General features: G+C 52.0%; 1 protein-coding gene across 1 annotated transcript; it reads left to right on the top strand.

Moving 5' to 3' along the window:
- The first annotated feature begins 6,587 nt into the window (after positions 1 to 6,587).
- Positions 6,588 to 14,781, top strand: TFAP2C (transcription factor AP-2 gamma (activating enhancer binding protein 2 gamma)). The gene is made up of 6 exons (XM_011936730.1): positions 6,588 to 6,842; positions 7,060 to 7,545; positions 7,660 to 7,711; positions 9,181 to 9,397; positions 9,996 to 10,118; positions 13,235 to 14,781. Exons 1-6 carry the CDS (start codon positions 6,645 to 6,647, stop codon positions 13,518 to 13,520), a joined length of 1,362 nt encoding a protein of 453 aa, XP_011792120.1. The 5' UTR covers positions 6,588 to 6,644; the 3' UTR covers positions 13,521 to 14,781.
- The last annotated feature ends 1,035 nt before the right edge of the window (positions 14,782 to 15,816 follow it).

The following is a 15,816-nucleotide window of genomic DNA, read 5'->3' as shown; positions in this document are numbered from 1 at the left end:
TTTTTTTTGTTGCTTCTAAGGCATATGTAGAGGAATCTTTGGTAAGTTTTCAACTCACCTCTCTTGGAAGGAAGCTGTTCGGGTTGCCTGAGCAGGTTTTGTGTGAAAACCAGCAAGAAGTCAGATGATGAGAAGCAGCTTCTGTACAAGTCTGGTTTCTCCAGCCTGGCCTGGGTCATCCCAGTGGGTCCCGGGATGTTTAAACTGATGGTGCAGTCAACCATCAGCATTTAGTTCTGTGTTTACAGCCTTCTTCTTCTGTTTTACTGGGCTCTTAGTTTTTGCTTTTTCCTTCCTTCCTTCCTTCCTTCCTTCCTTCCTTCCTTCCTTCCTTCCTTCCTTCCTTCCTTCCTTCCTTCCTTCCTTCCTTCCTTCCTTCCTTCATTCCTTCCTTCTATGTATTTTGCCCGTTTCCTTAAGGCAAATTAGCATGTAATGTGCAAACAAATCTCTCTGGCACTTAAGGAAGACCCCAAACCCCACTCCCTTTCTTCCCCTACTCCAAGAATTCACTACCCCTGGTTCAATTTTAGCTGAACCCAGAAACCTGTGATGTGACATGAGGGCTGAGAATTCCCAGAAATGTTAATAGTTCTGGTCTTAGAAACTAACTAAGTAAAAAAATATTCCCTTGCCAGTAAGACGTAGGCTACATTTAAAATAATTTCCGACTGAAGGAGTCCTACGTACCGCTTGTCATATACATATGTAAAGATAATTTAAAACCCTAGGGTATACCCTTTTCAAATGTAGAATTTATAGTTTCCCAGGGGAGGAGGGCAGGGGAGGAGTAACAGGGACCTTTCCTGCCTGTCTTCCAATCGCGATAGCTCGTTTTGGCTGTGAATTTCCCCCCTTCCCCTCCCCCTCCCGTTAATTAAATAAACGCTGGAAGCGTGTGTTTACCGCACACGACTCGGCCCTTGGGGAACACTTTTTCTACGTCGCTCCTACTCTTCAAATCCTCAACTCACAGAGGGTTGGAGAGCTGGCACCATGAGCTTCCAGTTCCTACGGGTGAGAAAAGAGGTGTCTGGGTGGAGGGCAGATGCGGCCCCGGAGGCTGGCAGAGAGGAGAGGCTGCGGGAGGACTCGCTGCGAAGGGCGAGGGGTGGCGCTGGGTGGGACGGGCGCCTGGGGGCGTGCAGGGTCGCTCCTGGGTGCTGCCCGGGCTGCCTGTCGCCCAGTACTGGCGCAGGAGGACGGGTCCGCGCAGCGTCTGGCAACAGTGGCCTGCTCCACGCCTGGCGGCGACCAAGATCTGAGTTAAAGCCGCCGGGCTTAGTTGGCCTGGAAGTGTGTGGTGACCCAGGACACGGAGCGGAGAAGGCCTCAGGGGACACGAGGCTCCCGCCTTAGTCCTCGGGCCTGCGCTCCGAGCGGTTAGGGTGCGTACGGCTGGGCCCCGGGATGTTAGTGGAGAGGTGACAGGAGTCTACCATCCCGCGGCCAAGCGTGCGAGACCTCAGGCGGGCGGGGGTCCCCCGAGGCTGGGCAGGGTGGGGAGTCAGGCATGTCTCTAACGGGCTCCCTAGAACCGCTAGGAAGGTGGCCTTCAACCCTAGGCACCTTTGCGGCTTTCAGGTAGTTGGGCGACTAAAAATTCACTTTTGCCTGCTGTGAAATGGGACAGGTGGTTGTCAGGTTAGAGACTTGCCCACCAAGTCTCGTTTGGCGGGCCGGGACTGACGTGGACCCAGGCCCTCCTCGAAAGCTTGGGAACCTGTGGGCCCCTCAACTCCTCGCCTCACTTTGCCTGTTTGAAAAAAGGAGTTGTTTGCGAGGAAGAGGTAAAGGCTCAAAAGGTTCTAAAGGAAGAGCACGCGGCCTGACGCGGAGCGCAAAGAAGCGAGCAGTGAACTGAGTCTGGTCGGACCGAGACCAGAGGCGTCTGTATGCGGCGGCCCCTTCGCGCCCCGTTAAAGCAGTCTGTTCTCTATGATGATCATTTTTGTAATTATTTTGGAGTGGCTGTGACTTGATGTCTGTGGTGCCCCAGGGCGTGCCCTTACTGGACATAGTTCAGGGTGCCCTTTGATGCCAGTGTCGGTCCAGTGGGTGCCAGTGCCGCGAAGGGAGCGTGGCGGGCGTGAATGCCCACTCCTCCTGGGTTTGCCGCAGGCCCCGGCCTTTCCACCCTGCTTGATCCTGACGGGTTTGCCACTTCCTGAGGTCCCTACCGGCGCTCACGTTTTACCGAGAGGCGGGACAAACGCCTGGCGCGTGGCGCGGAGTCTGCGAAAGCGCTCGGGGGCCTCCATCTTCTGCTCGGGGGCCTCCATCTTCTGCTCGGGCGCCCCCTCCCTGGGGCGGGAAGAGGAGTCGCAGATCTGCCCGAATCTTGCTCTACCCGCCTGGCCGCCTTCTTCGGTCTGGGGTGGGGACAGGGGCGGCGGATGACTCAGGCCTGGGGTCGGGAGCCCTGTTTCCAAAGGCACCAGCTCGCGCCTCTTTGGAAGTGGCGCGCTGTTGGGGCGCTCCTGTGTTGCAGAGGCCTGGTCTGTGGTTCCATAGGGGCGTGGGTCCAGGGCTTCCAGGGAGTATGTGAGTTTAGGCTCCCTAGGGGGCGGTAGAGGGGAACCCCCGACAACCTTCCAGCCTCTTTTCCAGGCGGCTGCGAGGCCTCCCGGCTCCAAAAGGGTCCGCTTCCGCGGGCGCCGGCTGTCTAGAGCGCGGCCACGCAGTCCGCGTCTTCACGTGGGCAAGGGGCGGGGACGTTGGAGGGAGGCTGTCTTGGATGCTGGAGGCTTCGGTTCCCGGCTGTCTGCTGAGCAGAAAAGTTGAAGTCAAGGAAGGGTTGAGGCTTCCTCACAAGGGCGCGCGCGTGCCTGGGTGCCGGCCCAGAAGCCGAGAGTGTGCGTATTCGGGAAGGGTCTCCCGTGCCAAGAAGACAGGATTTGTTCTAGCCGCCTTCCTTAAAGAGGGCTCGTAGGTTGCGCTCCAGTTCGAGCGCTTACCCATTGCAAAGGGGGCAGCGCCGGGGTCCAGGGAAGCTCCTTGGGAAAGAATGGCCTTTGCCAAGCAGTTCCGGATCCTCTGGGTCCTTTGGGCCCAGAGAACAGCGCTGCGCGAGCCCTCAGTGCCCATCGACTCCCTTCGCCTCCTGCGTAGACGCTCCCAGGCGAGGAGGCATCTCCGTTCCTCCGGGCGGCTTTGGCTAGTGTTGCTGCGGGAAAGGAGAGCCAGGGCCTTGGGATGGGGGATGCACACCTTGCCCATTCCGGGCCCCAGCGTGCTGGAGGTAAAGTAGCCAGCACAGACGAGACAACTTGTTCAAGCCGCACCGCAGGCCGGGTCAGGGAATAAAACCAAGGGCTAGAAGGCCCAGAATGTCGGACCGCCCAGCGGCACCCGTCAGGGAGTTCAGGCACCCGAACGAGGCGCAGCACCCTTCCTCTGGCGAGTCTAGGACCCCATGTTCCTGAACCTGGGTTCTGGAGTGCCTGCGGGCCTAGGTCTAATTTCTGCTTCTGGCAGGTGTCCCCCTCCCCCGCCGCTAATACCAGGAGCGCTGCTTCTGCGGTAACTTATTTTACCCCCAGACGCCTGTTTTGGGACCGAAGTGTCAGGGTCCTGTGTGTCTTTTATGCACTGTTCTCCTTAGTGCAAAGCCCCGCAGACATGCTTGGCCGAAAAGTCTCAGTGGTTTCAACTTCCAGATTTTGTTCTCGCATCTGTCGGAAAATCACTCGGATTTGGCTGCTGTCTAAGGCCGGGGGAAAGTTTCTCTTGGACGACGCCTATTATTATTATTATTATTTTCTTTTAGGCCCACCTGGGTCTAAATAAATGCTGAAAGTCAAGCGAACCTGAGAAGGAACAGTGAGGCAGTGGATGCCACCATTCTGTGGATGGGAGAGTCAAGTCTACTCCAGGTGCGGGCACCGTCCTGACAGGCATTGATGATTGCAGAATTAAGTATTCAGTATCAAATAGAAATAGTCTTCTCCTCGAATCCCCTCAGAATGTTTAAATCCAGGCCAGGGAGCCAGTTGGGGCGTCCCAACAAAACGACCTCGAGAACTAGCGATGTTCCCCTTACAATGAAAGTCAATTGCTGCGTAATAACTGAGCCAAAGAATTTCGTTAGTTTAAATTTTAAAAATTAATATTGCACTTTGCTTTCAAGTTTGGGTGGCAAGTACCGAAGGGGAGAGGGAAGCAGCGTTTGTGTGGAAGGAAGTTTCGTTTTCTGCCTCAACATGTGGGACCTGGGTGTCTACCTCTCCAGTCGAGGGCTCTCTGCACGCTCTCTCCCTACTTCTGCACCTCCTCACCCCTACCTTACTCGTAGCGCTCGGGTTTTATTCCTGCCCCGCGCTTCTTTCCCAGGGTGAGTAGAGGCTTCTGAGTGACCGGCCCGCCGGAGGCAGCTGCCGAGCCGGCCTTCCGCAGGGCAGGGCAGGGCAGGGCCGGTGGGCTGGTCCAGTGCGCGCGGGTTCCCCCCCGGCCTCAGCCAGCCGCGGGGGATGCGCTTCGGGCGACAGCGGCGAGACGCCGCTCTCCGCAACTCCTGGGCGGGTAGGACCGTCTGCTGCCTCTGCGGCCCTTGGGGCAGACTCCCCAGGAGTCCTTTCCTCTCTCCTCCCGTCCCGAGCCCAGGACCGCGCTGTGCCCACGGAGGGAACTGGGCGTCTCTGGTGGATTTGGGGCTCCAGTTGCATGATCCCAGCTCAGACCTTAAGCCTCAGTGGGAAGTAGGTGGGATGGGATGTGTTTTTAGGAGATGAGGAGACCCCGGTTGTTGAGTCGCTCCCCGAATGCGCAGATTCTTAACTCCAGGTGACATCCGTCTTTTGGAGGACCGAGTGAAGGCCGTTTAGGCGAAAGGGGGGTGGGTTTCAGTATTTGGATCCCTTCCTCCAGCCCTGCCAATCTCAGGTGTGCTTACGGTGGAGGTGACAGAAGGAAGGCGCGTCGGCGGACCCAGGCCTCGCAGGTCTTCGGCTGTCAACGAGGCACCGCCCACTGGCTCCGCTCAGAGTCCCTCACAGCGTGGGGCTCGGCGCGGCGCCAGGCCCGGGTGCGGGGCGGAGCTAGACTGGGACTGGCTGGGGGCCGCCCCGCCCGGCGCCTGGGCCTCCGCGCCGGCCCCCGGGGAGGAGTTATGATAATTTCCTTCTCATTAAGGCGCACCGGTCCCCCGGCTATCGCCAGGGCACACAGTTCGGGCGCGGCTTTCCCGGTCCACGGCAGCGGTCTTTACACCCGCGGCGGCAGCATCTACGCTCGCAGAGCCGCCGATGCGCGTCCAGTGACCCGTACAGGAAGGCCCGCGCGAAGCGGGGGCGGCGGCAGACGCCTGGTCACCGTGACCCCGATTTTGGATTTACCGCTTGGGGGTTGGGGGGAGCCTGGATTTAACTGGCGATTGTTTTGGGGGACGCCGGACGCCATGTTGTGGAAAATAACCGATAATGTCAAGTACGAAGAGGACTGCGAGGTGAGCTGGGGCTCCGGGGTGCAGCCCCGCCCCGCCGAGGACAGTCCGGGAGGCAGGGGCCACTGGACCGAGGTCGGGGACGAGGGCACAGGAGCCCTGGCCTCTCGGTGGGACGGGATTCACTTCTCCGGACACCCCTTACTCCATTTCTGCAGGGTCCCTTTCCTGTATAGGGCCTTTTCCTAAATGGCCTGCCCTCGGGAACGAGGCCTGGAAAGAGAATGGCAAATCCCACCCACACAGCTTACCGGGCGCTTTTCTAAGCGGCAAACAGCCCTGCTTCCCGTTTTCTCGGAAAAGTGTCCCGTCTGCAACCCTCAGACGTGGCTTTTACGCACGAAGTCTCCGTCCCAAGGGGTCAGAGGAGGCTACCTGCCAGCGACACCTTGGCGGACACTCCTCCAAGGCCGGCTTGTCACCTGCCCCGCTACCTCCTCGGGGAAGCACGAAAACAACCGAAGTTTGGCTTTCAAAAGAAGAAAGGGGGCTGGGGAGTGTGTGTGGGGGGGTGCCCGAGGCCAGATGGGGCCGTAAGCGCTCGCGAGTGCTCCAGCCTGTCGGACAGGTTGAGCTAGAGTTTCGGAGAGTGGGAGGGAGGGAGGCGGCGAGCGGGAAGAGGAAGAAGACTCAGGCAGCGCTAGGCGAGCTGCGGCGCGCTGGGAGCGCGGAGCTCGGGCCACGGACTCGCGGGAGCTCATTGCGCCTCCGGGCCCTGGAGGGGCTGCCCCTGCCCGCAAGCCCGGGCGCTTCCGCCAGGAGGCGACAGCGCCATGTTCCTCCAGGTTCCCGGCGCCCCGAGACCCCTGGGCAGATGGGGTCCGGCATCCTTTTGAAACTAAGTGGGGCCGCCCAGGGGCGAGGGAAGTGCGCGGACAAGGCTGCCCAATTTCCAGGGCCCTTCATGCCTCCTCTGCGCCCCGATGTGCGAACACACTGCCCTTGGCCGTGCAGGGCACCCCCACTTACTACTCCCCTCGGCTGGGCCCGGCCAGCATGGAGGGACGCTCTGTGCGCGCGCTCCCTCTTCACTCCCTGGGGCGGGGCAGGGTGGCGGGCCCTGCTTTGCGAGCGCCGCCGGCCCGGAGGTCTTTGTCCCGAGGGCGTGGAAGGGAGGGTCCCGGGGGCGGGAGAGGTGCGCATGTCCCGCGCCGCGCGCTCTGTCCGCGCCTGCCGCGCTGCCACCTCCAGCAGCCCCTGCGCCATGGGCGGGCTCCACGAGATCGCTCTGCACCGGGCGTCCAGCTCCTTCGCCCCAGGCTCCGGCTTTTTCGCCCCGGGCTCCGGCCCTGTCCTTTTCCGGCCCAAGACCCAGGGTTCGGACTTGGCGCCTCCGAGGGCCTCGGGCTTCGGAGCAGCGCCCAGACCTTCGCCGCCGGGCTTTGAGAACTCGTTCCCCCAGGTCTTTCACCAGACTCTCCTCCCTCCGCGCACTCTTTGCTTACAACGAAATCCTCGGGGCACATTGCCCCCGGGTACCTTCCGACCCTGGGCAAGCCCCGCGGGGTCGGGTGGGGTTGGTTCCCTGGGGCCCTCCGCGCAGCCCGGCGACGCTGGCCAGTTCGCACTAGCGGGGTTTCGCACTAGCGGGGTCTCTTTTTTTTTTTTTTCTCCTCCAGGATCGCCACGACGGGAGCAGCAATGGGAATCCGCGAGTCCCCCACCTCTCCTCCGCCGGGCAGCATCTCTACAGCCCCGCGCCACCCCTCTCCCACACTGGAGTCGCCGAATATCAGCCGCCACCCTACTTTCCCCCTCCCTACCAGCAGCTGGCCTACTCCCAGTCTGCCGACCCCTACTCGCATCTGGGGGAAGCGTATGCCGCTGCCATCAACCCCCTGCACCAGCCGGCGCCCACAGGCAGCCAGCAGCAGGCCTGGCCCGGCCGCCAGAGCCAGGAGGGAGCGGGGCTGCCCTCGCACCACGGGCGCCCGGCCAGCCTGCTGCCCCACCTCTCCGGGCTGGAGGCGGGTGCGGTGAGCGCCCGCAGGGATGCCTACCGCCGCTCCGACCTGCTGCTGCCCCACGCACACGCCCTGGATGCCGCGGGCCTGGCCGAGAACCTGGGACTCCACGACATGGCTCACCAGATGGACGAGGTGCAGGTGAGCGGCGCCGCGGCTCCTGTCCGGACCTGTTCGCCCTAAGGCCTTCTGCCCCCACCCTGCACCCCTCTAGGCTCCCCCAAACTTAAGGGAATTTTGTCCTCTCTCCCCCAGAATGTCGACGACCAGCACCTGCTGCTGCACGATCAGACAGTCATTCGCAAAGGTAACTAGCAAGGTGGCATCGCGTTCCTCTGGTCACACGATCTGGGCTTGTGAAGTTGACTGGCAAGGTTGGGGGTATTAACGTGGGACATTTGTGGTAGAAGGGACTGAAGGGGATTCGTGGAAGCTAGATTTTAGGAGTGAGAGGAGGGGATTTCCCTCCGACCTTCTAAGCGCTGTCTCTTAATCTCCGGATTTGTTACTGCCTAGTTTTTTTTCTTGGAAAAATGTTACTCCTTGAGTTCCAGTGGGTGTTTCACAATGTGAGAGAAAGTCTTCCAGAGCGAGTGAACACTGATTTAATTTGAAAAACAACAACAAGCAAGTCACAGTCACACCTTCGTTGAGTGGTTGGTTCTGTAACAAATTTGAATTGTTGAATAAGTTGTGATTTTATTTTTGATTTCAAACACGTGTATGTAAAACCTCCTTAAATCTGACCTGCAAGAAAAGTTTTTAAGCAATTTGGCCTACCAAATGAATACCTCTAAAAGGAGAGCTTGGAATGATCTGTCAGAGGGAGGGTTTTGCAGGATGTGGGAGGAGGGGATTTGGAAAACTGGATTACTTGGTGAGTGAGTGGTTTATGAAATTAAGTTACTTAACTGACAGGATTACCATTTTGACTATTTTGGGAAATAGAGTAGGCCTAAATTGAAGGTAGCTACAGTCTGTTACTCGAACTGCTAATAGATTGAAGATGGAGGAAAAATTGATTTTGAAGAAAAACCCAGAAAAGACTAAAAATTTTCAGTAAACTTAGAACGTATTAGTTTGGATGATTAAATTTACTGTGATCAATTGCACTGAAAAATTTTGGCAAAGAATCTTAATGTGTCCTATGAGTTTGGTTGTTCTTGGGTGGGGAAAAAACTCACCGTTTATTTAGTATTGAAGCAGTCTTCTGAAAACAAATGTTCTAATTAAATAGTTTTCAGCAGCTGCTAGGGAAAAAAAAGAAAGAAAGAAACCCTCCAAGCTTGGGATCTTCACTAATTAACTTCCCAAGGTGTTAACTTGTGAATTTCAGATTAGATTTGTCTCTGAAGTAGGGGGCTTTTTTAAAAAGTCAGCCACGGCCAGGTGCAGTGGCTGACGCCTGTAATTTTGGGGAGGCCAAGGCAGGCAGATCACTTGAGGTCAGAAGTTTGAGACCAGCCTAGCTAAAATGATGAAAACCCCATCTCTACTAAAAATACAAAAAATTAGCTGGATGTAGTGGTGGGCGCCTGCTGGAGAATCACTTGAGCCCGCAGGCTGAGGCTGCAGTGAGCAGACATCAGACCACTGCACTCCAGCCTGGGCCACAGAGTGAGACTCTGTCTAAAAAAAAGTTGGCCTGCAGTTGATCATGGAGTGTGCAGCGATGCTTGTCTGAAGATCACTTTCCGCTTTTCTTAGTGCTTTTGAAAAGGTCTCTTTTGCTCAGAGAGAGCTCTTGTGACTGCCAGCTCTGACCTTCATTCACAGGTCCCATTTCCATGACCAAGAACCCTCTGAGTCTCCCGTGTCAGAAGGAGCTGGTGGGGGCCGTAATGAACCCCAGCGAGGTCTTCTGCTCAGTCCCTGGAAGACTGTCCCTCCTCAGCTCTACGTCTAAATACAAAGTGACAGTGGCTGAAGTACAGAGGCGACTGTCCCCACCTGAATGCTTAAATGCCTCATTACTGGGAGGTGTTCTCAGAAGGTACTTGGGGAACAATTCTGGGCATGGTGGTTGGGTAGTTGAAGGTGAGTGTATCGGAGGCCCAGGAGGTATTTTTTTTTTTTCCAGGAAGTATTTTTAACGTTTATGTGACTTTATGCTTAACACTGAATTCTAATCAGGTTAGAGTTTTTAGTACATTTCTTCTCTTTTAGAGAGTGCCAAATGTGGGAGGAAGTGCTAAAACAGCGCTCACAAATTCTCATTTGGTTAGAATTTGATCCCATGTATGAAGTGATAGCATCTGTATTGAGGGGAGGTGGGGAGCACCCTGGGTTTGTTCCCCAGGGAGTTTTTGTGGGGCTGTTGTAGTTTCACAAGTGAAAATTTATCTGCTCCCAAACAATTTGAAATATTCTGTGCTGCAAAGTTTGATGCTAGGAAAGACCGATTTTGTATCTTACGGGACTAATTAAAAGAGGACCCTGCTATCACTTTTCATTATGGTGCACATGATGTAGATAGTCTTTGACGGATTTCAGCTTTGACAGCAGCACTTTAGGAGTTTAGAATTTTTAAAGTGTGTGTGTGGTTTTTTTTTTTTTTTTTTGAGAGTAACCAGTCAATTTTTTTTTCTTAGAGCCAAGTCGAAAAATGGAGGCCGGTCCTTGCGGGAGAAGTTGGACAAGATTGGGCTGAATCTTCCTGCTGGGAGACGGAAAGCTGCTCACGTGACTCTCCTGACATCCTTAGTAGAAGGTCAGTGGGGTTTTGTTTTTGGTTTGTGATGTTTTTAATTTGTGCCCGTGTCTTTAATACTTCTTGCAGAAAAACTAGAAAACAACTCTTAAAACTTGGTTGCAAGTACAGATGAAAGCAACTGGAATTGTTCTCTAAGTTTATTGCAATGAATCACAGTTAATTTTATCGAATAAGTTAACATTTAAGTATCTGGCTGCTCAGGTAGGCGCTTCTGTATTCTCCAGAGAATCAATGTTGGAAAGAAACTGGTTTTCCTAACCTAAGAAACCACACTCTAGGGGTGTCAGCATTTCCTGTTAAATGAACCAGTTTTTTTTGAAAGATAACAGCTGATCATTTGGTACGCCTTGAATAAAAGCTGGTTACTTACTGGTGAGCAGAAGTACTGCTTCTGGTTTTTGTAGCTGTGGGTTATTTTGTAGCTGAGGATTGTGGTCAGTGAAGAGAACCTCTTGTATACAATATGACTGGGCCCGATTCACAGTTCTTTTCTTTCCTCCCATCCAAAGAAACTAATCGAACCCCTGGCCCATGCACAAGTTCTTCTCGCCAGTGCTAAGATAGTAGGACATAGCATTTCAGTTTCTTGAATGGGGGGCCCTTTTACCCCAAGCTGGACAGTAGCCAAGAATGCAACACAACCTTTAAAAGAAGCTGAAGGGAAAGTAAAATAATTTTTTAAAAACAAAACAAAGCACGTTGTTACTGGTCCCAGGAAGAGTTGGATGCTGAGAGAGGCTTAGGGCTCTCACTATGGGTAGGGGAAGCCAAGGAGAAACGGGCTCCCCGTGGCAGTACCCTCTTTTGAAGACTTACTTTCTTTCCTTGCTCTGATGGCGTGACTGTGGTGCTCAAAGAGACTTGGCAGAGTCCCTGTTCTACCTTTTACAAGTGCCTTTGGAGGTCAGGGCAAGGAGAAAGGAGCTGCCTGTCTGAGAACAGCTGTCCTGCCTGTAGAATCCGCGGTTCTGCTGGGGTTTCTTGCGAGCCAGGCAGGGTGATTGAATAAGAAAGTGTGTTCCAGAACAATGGCTCTCGAAGGCTGCTTTAGTCAACCCAAGAGGCCCCTCCACCATCTGGGTTTTTGAAAAACTCAGTCCTGCACCCTGGAGCCAGGGAAGGTACCTCTTGGGTGGAAGATCACTCCCTTGGTTGTCTCCCTCAGTTCTTCCACTGACTCGGACAGGGAAAAGGGTGCTCCAAGTTGGTTTTTAGGAAACACACCCCTCCCATCTTTTTTAAAAGAAACACTCTAGAGATCTGCCCCTTCAGTAAGAAGGCGCTGTTAAAAAAAAAAAAAAAACAGTAAGGTGTCAGACGTTGCCGTTTTATAGAGAAGTGACTAGTTTGCTTTTGTCAAACATGTTTATAGCCCTTAAATTTTTCTACTTCCCCAAAATGATACTACTTAATATAAGAGAAAACATGGGTATGTTTGATTATCTGTTGAGCAGAGGACTGGTAAACATTTTTCAAGTTTACTCATCAGTATCCATGGGGCTCTGGTTCCAGATCCCATACCAAAACCTGAAGATGTTCAAAATGTTATATTTGTTATATAACCTATGCACATCCTTCCTTATAGTTTAAATCATCTCTACATCAATTACTTATATATACTTAATACTATGTAAATGCTATGTAAATAGTTGTTACATTGTATTGCTCAGGGAATAATGGCAGAAGTCTGTGTTTAGTACAGACACAACCATTCATTATTTCCCCTCTGAATATTTTCAATCTGAAGTTGGATGAATATAGATTCGGAACCCATGGATACAGAAGGCTGACTTGACTGTGCAGTTAAAAGTGTCAAAGTCTTTTCTGCTCACATTGTGGGATCTCCACCCTCTATTCCTGGGATAGAGGACCTACTGAGAATCCCTAGAAAGTTCTACCTACCAGCTGAGTTGTCTGCCCTGTATATGATTTCATTCTTTTTTTTTTTTTTGAGACAGAGTCTCGCTCTGTCACCCAGGCTGGAGTGCAGTGACCGGATCTCAGCTCACTGCAAGTTCCGCCTCCTGGGTTTACACCATTCTCCTGCCTCAGCCTCTGGAGTAGCTGGGATTACAGGCGCCCACCACCTCGCCCGGCTAGTTTTTTGTATTTTTTAGTAGAGACGGGGTTTCACCATGTTAGCCAGGATGGTCTCGATCTCCTGACCTCGTGATCCACCCGTCTCGGCCTCCCAAAGTGCTAGGATTACAGGCTTGAGCCACCGCACCCGGCCGAAATATTCTTGAAATAAAATAGGGCGGAGCAAAAGAAAATGGCAAGGAAGCTTCTTTTACAAAGTCAAATACATTAACTTTTTGTCTGATTTAGAAGAGTGCATGACTCAGCCATGAGTTCTTTTGAGCTGCTTAGTTATTCAGCTTAAAATAGTTGAGCTGCCCTTTCATTATTGTGTTTGCATACTTACAAAAATGTGTTGAAAACCCGATTTGTTTTGTCACAACCAGTAAAGAGAGATTGTGTGCCTTCTACCTCCTGATAGCAAGACTTTTGTCTTTCAAATGTAAAGATCAGGGTGGGTTTGTAGGAGATGTGGGCAAATTAACTGTCTCAAAAACGACTTAATGCAGCTGTGGATTTTCTCATAGAAACCAACAGTAAGTTGATTTTAAAATCATGGTAAATGAAGCAGAACTAGTCAAGTCAGGAAATGGGGTAAAAGAGAGCGCAGTGAACCGAGCTGTGTCAGGAGTGAGAGTTTCAAGGGGATGCTTCATTCTCCGGGTTCCTCAGGGAATTTGTTTATTGGAACCAACTTGTACCAAGGTAAACTGTCCCTTAAGCTCTGGGTTGGAATCCAGGCCCCACTACTTTTACCAGTCCTGGTGACCTTGGCCAGTTAACTGGGGTTAAGTTAATCCTGTTATCTTTTCTAATTGCGTGAGGATTAAACAAGATAGTGCTTTAAAACAGCTTAATCAGAGCCTGGTGCAGAATAGGTGCTAAGCGCAGCCGTTGGCTATTAGTATTAAATTCTCCTTCCTTGGTTGAGGCGGTTCTGCTTGCCTCCCAGGCGCCATCCTCAGGGTAGTTGGTTCTATGCTCTTGACCTGTAAGGAGCTAGATGGAACTCACGGAGTCAACTGACTGTCTTCACAGGCAACTGTGTAAAGAATTCACAGAACTTCTCAGCCAAGACCGGACACCCCATGGGACAAGCAGGCCCGCCCCAGTCTTGGAGACGAACATACAGAACTGCTTGTCTCATTTCAGCCTGATTACCCACGGTTTTGGCAGCCAGGCCATCTGTGCCGCGGTGTCTGCCCTGCAGAACTACATCAAAGAAGCTCTGATTGTCATAGACAAATCCTACATGAACCCCGGAGACCAGAGTCCAGCTGATTCTAACAAAACCCTGGAGAAAATGGAGAAGCACAGGAAATAAAATTGGGACGAAGAAAGGTTCGGAGAGTCGGGAAGGAACAGGACTGCAAAAATCCTTCTCCACCGCACAGACTGGGAACCCCTCTTGGCCTGGGGGAAGAGTTTCTTACCTACCTTACTCTTTAAGGGGTCTTCACTGGTTCTGGATCGCAGCAATCACCCGCTCCTGGATTCCTTAGTTTCTCTAGCGCTGAGCTGTCTCCTAACTTTGGACCTATTATCAGAAGGTGACAAGTACTGGCTCTTTATTCATTAGCTTTTATTATTTTTTTTGAACCCCATTCTTTCCTTCTCTGAAAGTGGTGCTACGAGTTTTAGAATCTTTTAAATACATTCCCTGGGCTAACAGACCCACACACTTAGCCATTGAAATGTCAGATTGATGTGTTCTAGATCAACAGATGAACAATTCCTTTTTTTTTTTCAGTGTTAAGGTAATGGCTGGTTTTTGTGTCTGCTAAATATTTACCTTGAAAAAAAGAAAAGTGTGTATCTAGCTTCTTCGGAGATCAAGTCCTCTGGTAGGAAGCAAAGGTTCTATCTGCTTAGCAACTAGTTAATAGGTGGTATTTGACACACTCTAAACCCCGTGTTCAAAGGGGGCCTTCTGGTTTTAGGGAACGTGTAGAAAACGAAGCCTGCTGATTTTTTTCCTCCCTTTTTTTTTAACTTTGAAAGTTAACCCTTCAAATGGAAGACTCTTTGAAATGACATGTTCCTTTAAGGTACTGAAGCTTTATTTGCATATTTATTTCAGATGTTTCGAGTAAACTTGAAAAGGGTAGGCATGAAGCAATTTGTTGCTGCTTGTCACCCCCAAGTCCCCGTGGAGGTTCTGTATTTTAAGAAACAGTGCGTTGAGTGTACAGATTTTATTTATGCATAATTTAATGGGGTCTGTAAATACTGGTGCACTTCTTACAACTTTTTTGAGACATGGGATCCAATTTTAATATTAACTTTTAATGGTGATGGGGTAATCTATAACACATCGTAAGGTTTTATTCATATATATACAGGGTATTAAGAATTAAGAGGATGCTGGGCTCTGTTCTTGGCTTGGAAGATTCTATTTAATTGAAGCTCTCTGTTCAGAAAGCAATAACTTTGTCTCGTTCTTGGGCTGAACCCTAAGGTGAGTGTGCAGTACAGTGTGTGTGGGTGACATGGAGATTTGGAATTGAACTCTCTGCCTGTAAATGTTCCCCAAATAATTGTTGTGTGTATGATAAGTGTATAATAAAAGTATTCTTGTTAGAATCGGAAAGTCTGGCTATAGGTTTTTTTTTTTTTTTTTAAGTCTTTTGGGTGAATGGAATTAGGGCAGAGCTGATTTATGGCTTGGCTGTGGCTTAGTTAATACCCTGAGCAGGCAAGTTTTGTGTGCTGTTGGGGGGGAACCTGAAGTTTCATTTTCTCTCTCTAGTGAGACTGTTCAGCTACGCCAGGTCTTACGCTCTCATCAGTGTCTCTCAACTGCAGGTGGATAGAATCATCTTCCCCACCCCGGAAGTGTTGGGAAATGTCTGAGGGACAGTTTATTGACTCTAAGAGGGCCCAGTGTTTTGGGAACACTGTCTCATGGAAGGTTACTCTATTGAGGACAGGTACACTGACATACCGTACTCAGTATACTGTACGCTGGTCAAGAACGGAAGTGAAATGATTACGGGTATTCTTTGGGTAGGTGTTTCTTTTTTTTTTTTTTTTTGAGACGGAGTCTCGCTCTGTCGCCCAGGCTGGAGTGCAGTGGCCGGATCTCAGCTCACTGCAAGCTCTGCCTCCCGGGTTTACACCATTCTCCCGCCTCAGCCTCCCGAGTAGCTGGGACTACAGGCGCCCGCCACCTCGCCCGGCTAGTTTTTTGTATTTTTTAGTAGAGACGGGGTTTCACCGTGTAGCTCAGGATGGTCTCGATCTCCTGACCTCGTGATCCACCCGTCTCGGCCTCCCAAAGTGCTGGGATTACAGGCTTGAGCCACCGCGCCCGGCCTCGGCCTTTTTTTTTTTTTTTTTTTTTTTAAGATGAAGTCTCGCTCTTCTCCCCCAGGCTAGAGTGCAATGGCACGTTCTCAGCTCACTGCAACTTCTGCCTCCCCGGTTCAAGCGATTCTCCTGCCTCAGCCTCCTGAGTAGCTGGGATTACAGGTGCGTACCACCACGCCCGGCTAATTTTTGTATTTTAAGTAGAGACAGGGTTTCACCATGTTGGCCAGGGTGATCTCGAACTCCTGACCTCAGGTGATCCACTCCCCTTGGCCTCCCACAGTGCTGGGATTACAGGTGTGAGCCTCCAC

This window comes from Colobus angolensis, unplaced genomic scaffold (genome assembly GCF_000951035.1).
Source record: "Colobus angolensis palliatus isolate OR3802 unplaced genomic scaffold, Cang.pa_1.0 Scaffold156, whole genome shotgun sequence".
Taxonomy (NCBI): Eukaryota; Metazoa; Chordata; class Mammalia; order Primates; family Cercopithecidae; genus Colobus; species Colobus angolensis.
This window is presented reverse-complemented; position numbering and strand designations above follow the sequence as displayed.

Excerpts from the sequence above, each read along its gene's own strand:
- TFAP2C (XM_011936730.1), top strand. The coding sequence starts at position 6,645 with ATGGGCGGGCTCCACGAGATCGCTCTGCACCGGGCGTCCAGCTCCTTC. Across the intron at positions 9,398-9,995 it reads CTGGGAGGTGTTCTCAGAAG|AGCCAAGTCGAAAAATGGAG; the intron begins GTACTTGGGGAA and ends TTTTTTTCTTAG. Across the intron at positions 10,119-13,234 it reads ACATCCTTAGTAGAAGGTCA|GCAACTGTGTAAAGAATTCA; the intron begins GTGGGGTTTTGT and ends CTGTCTTCACAG.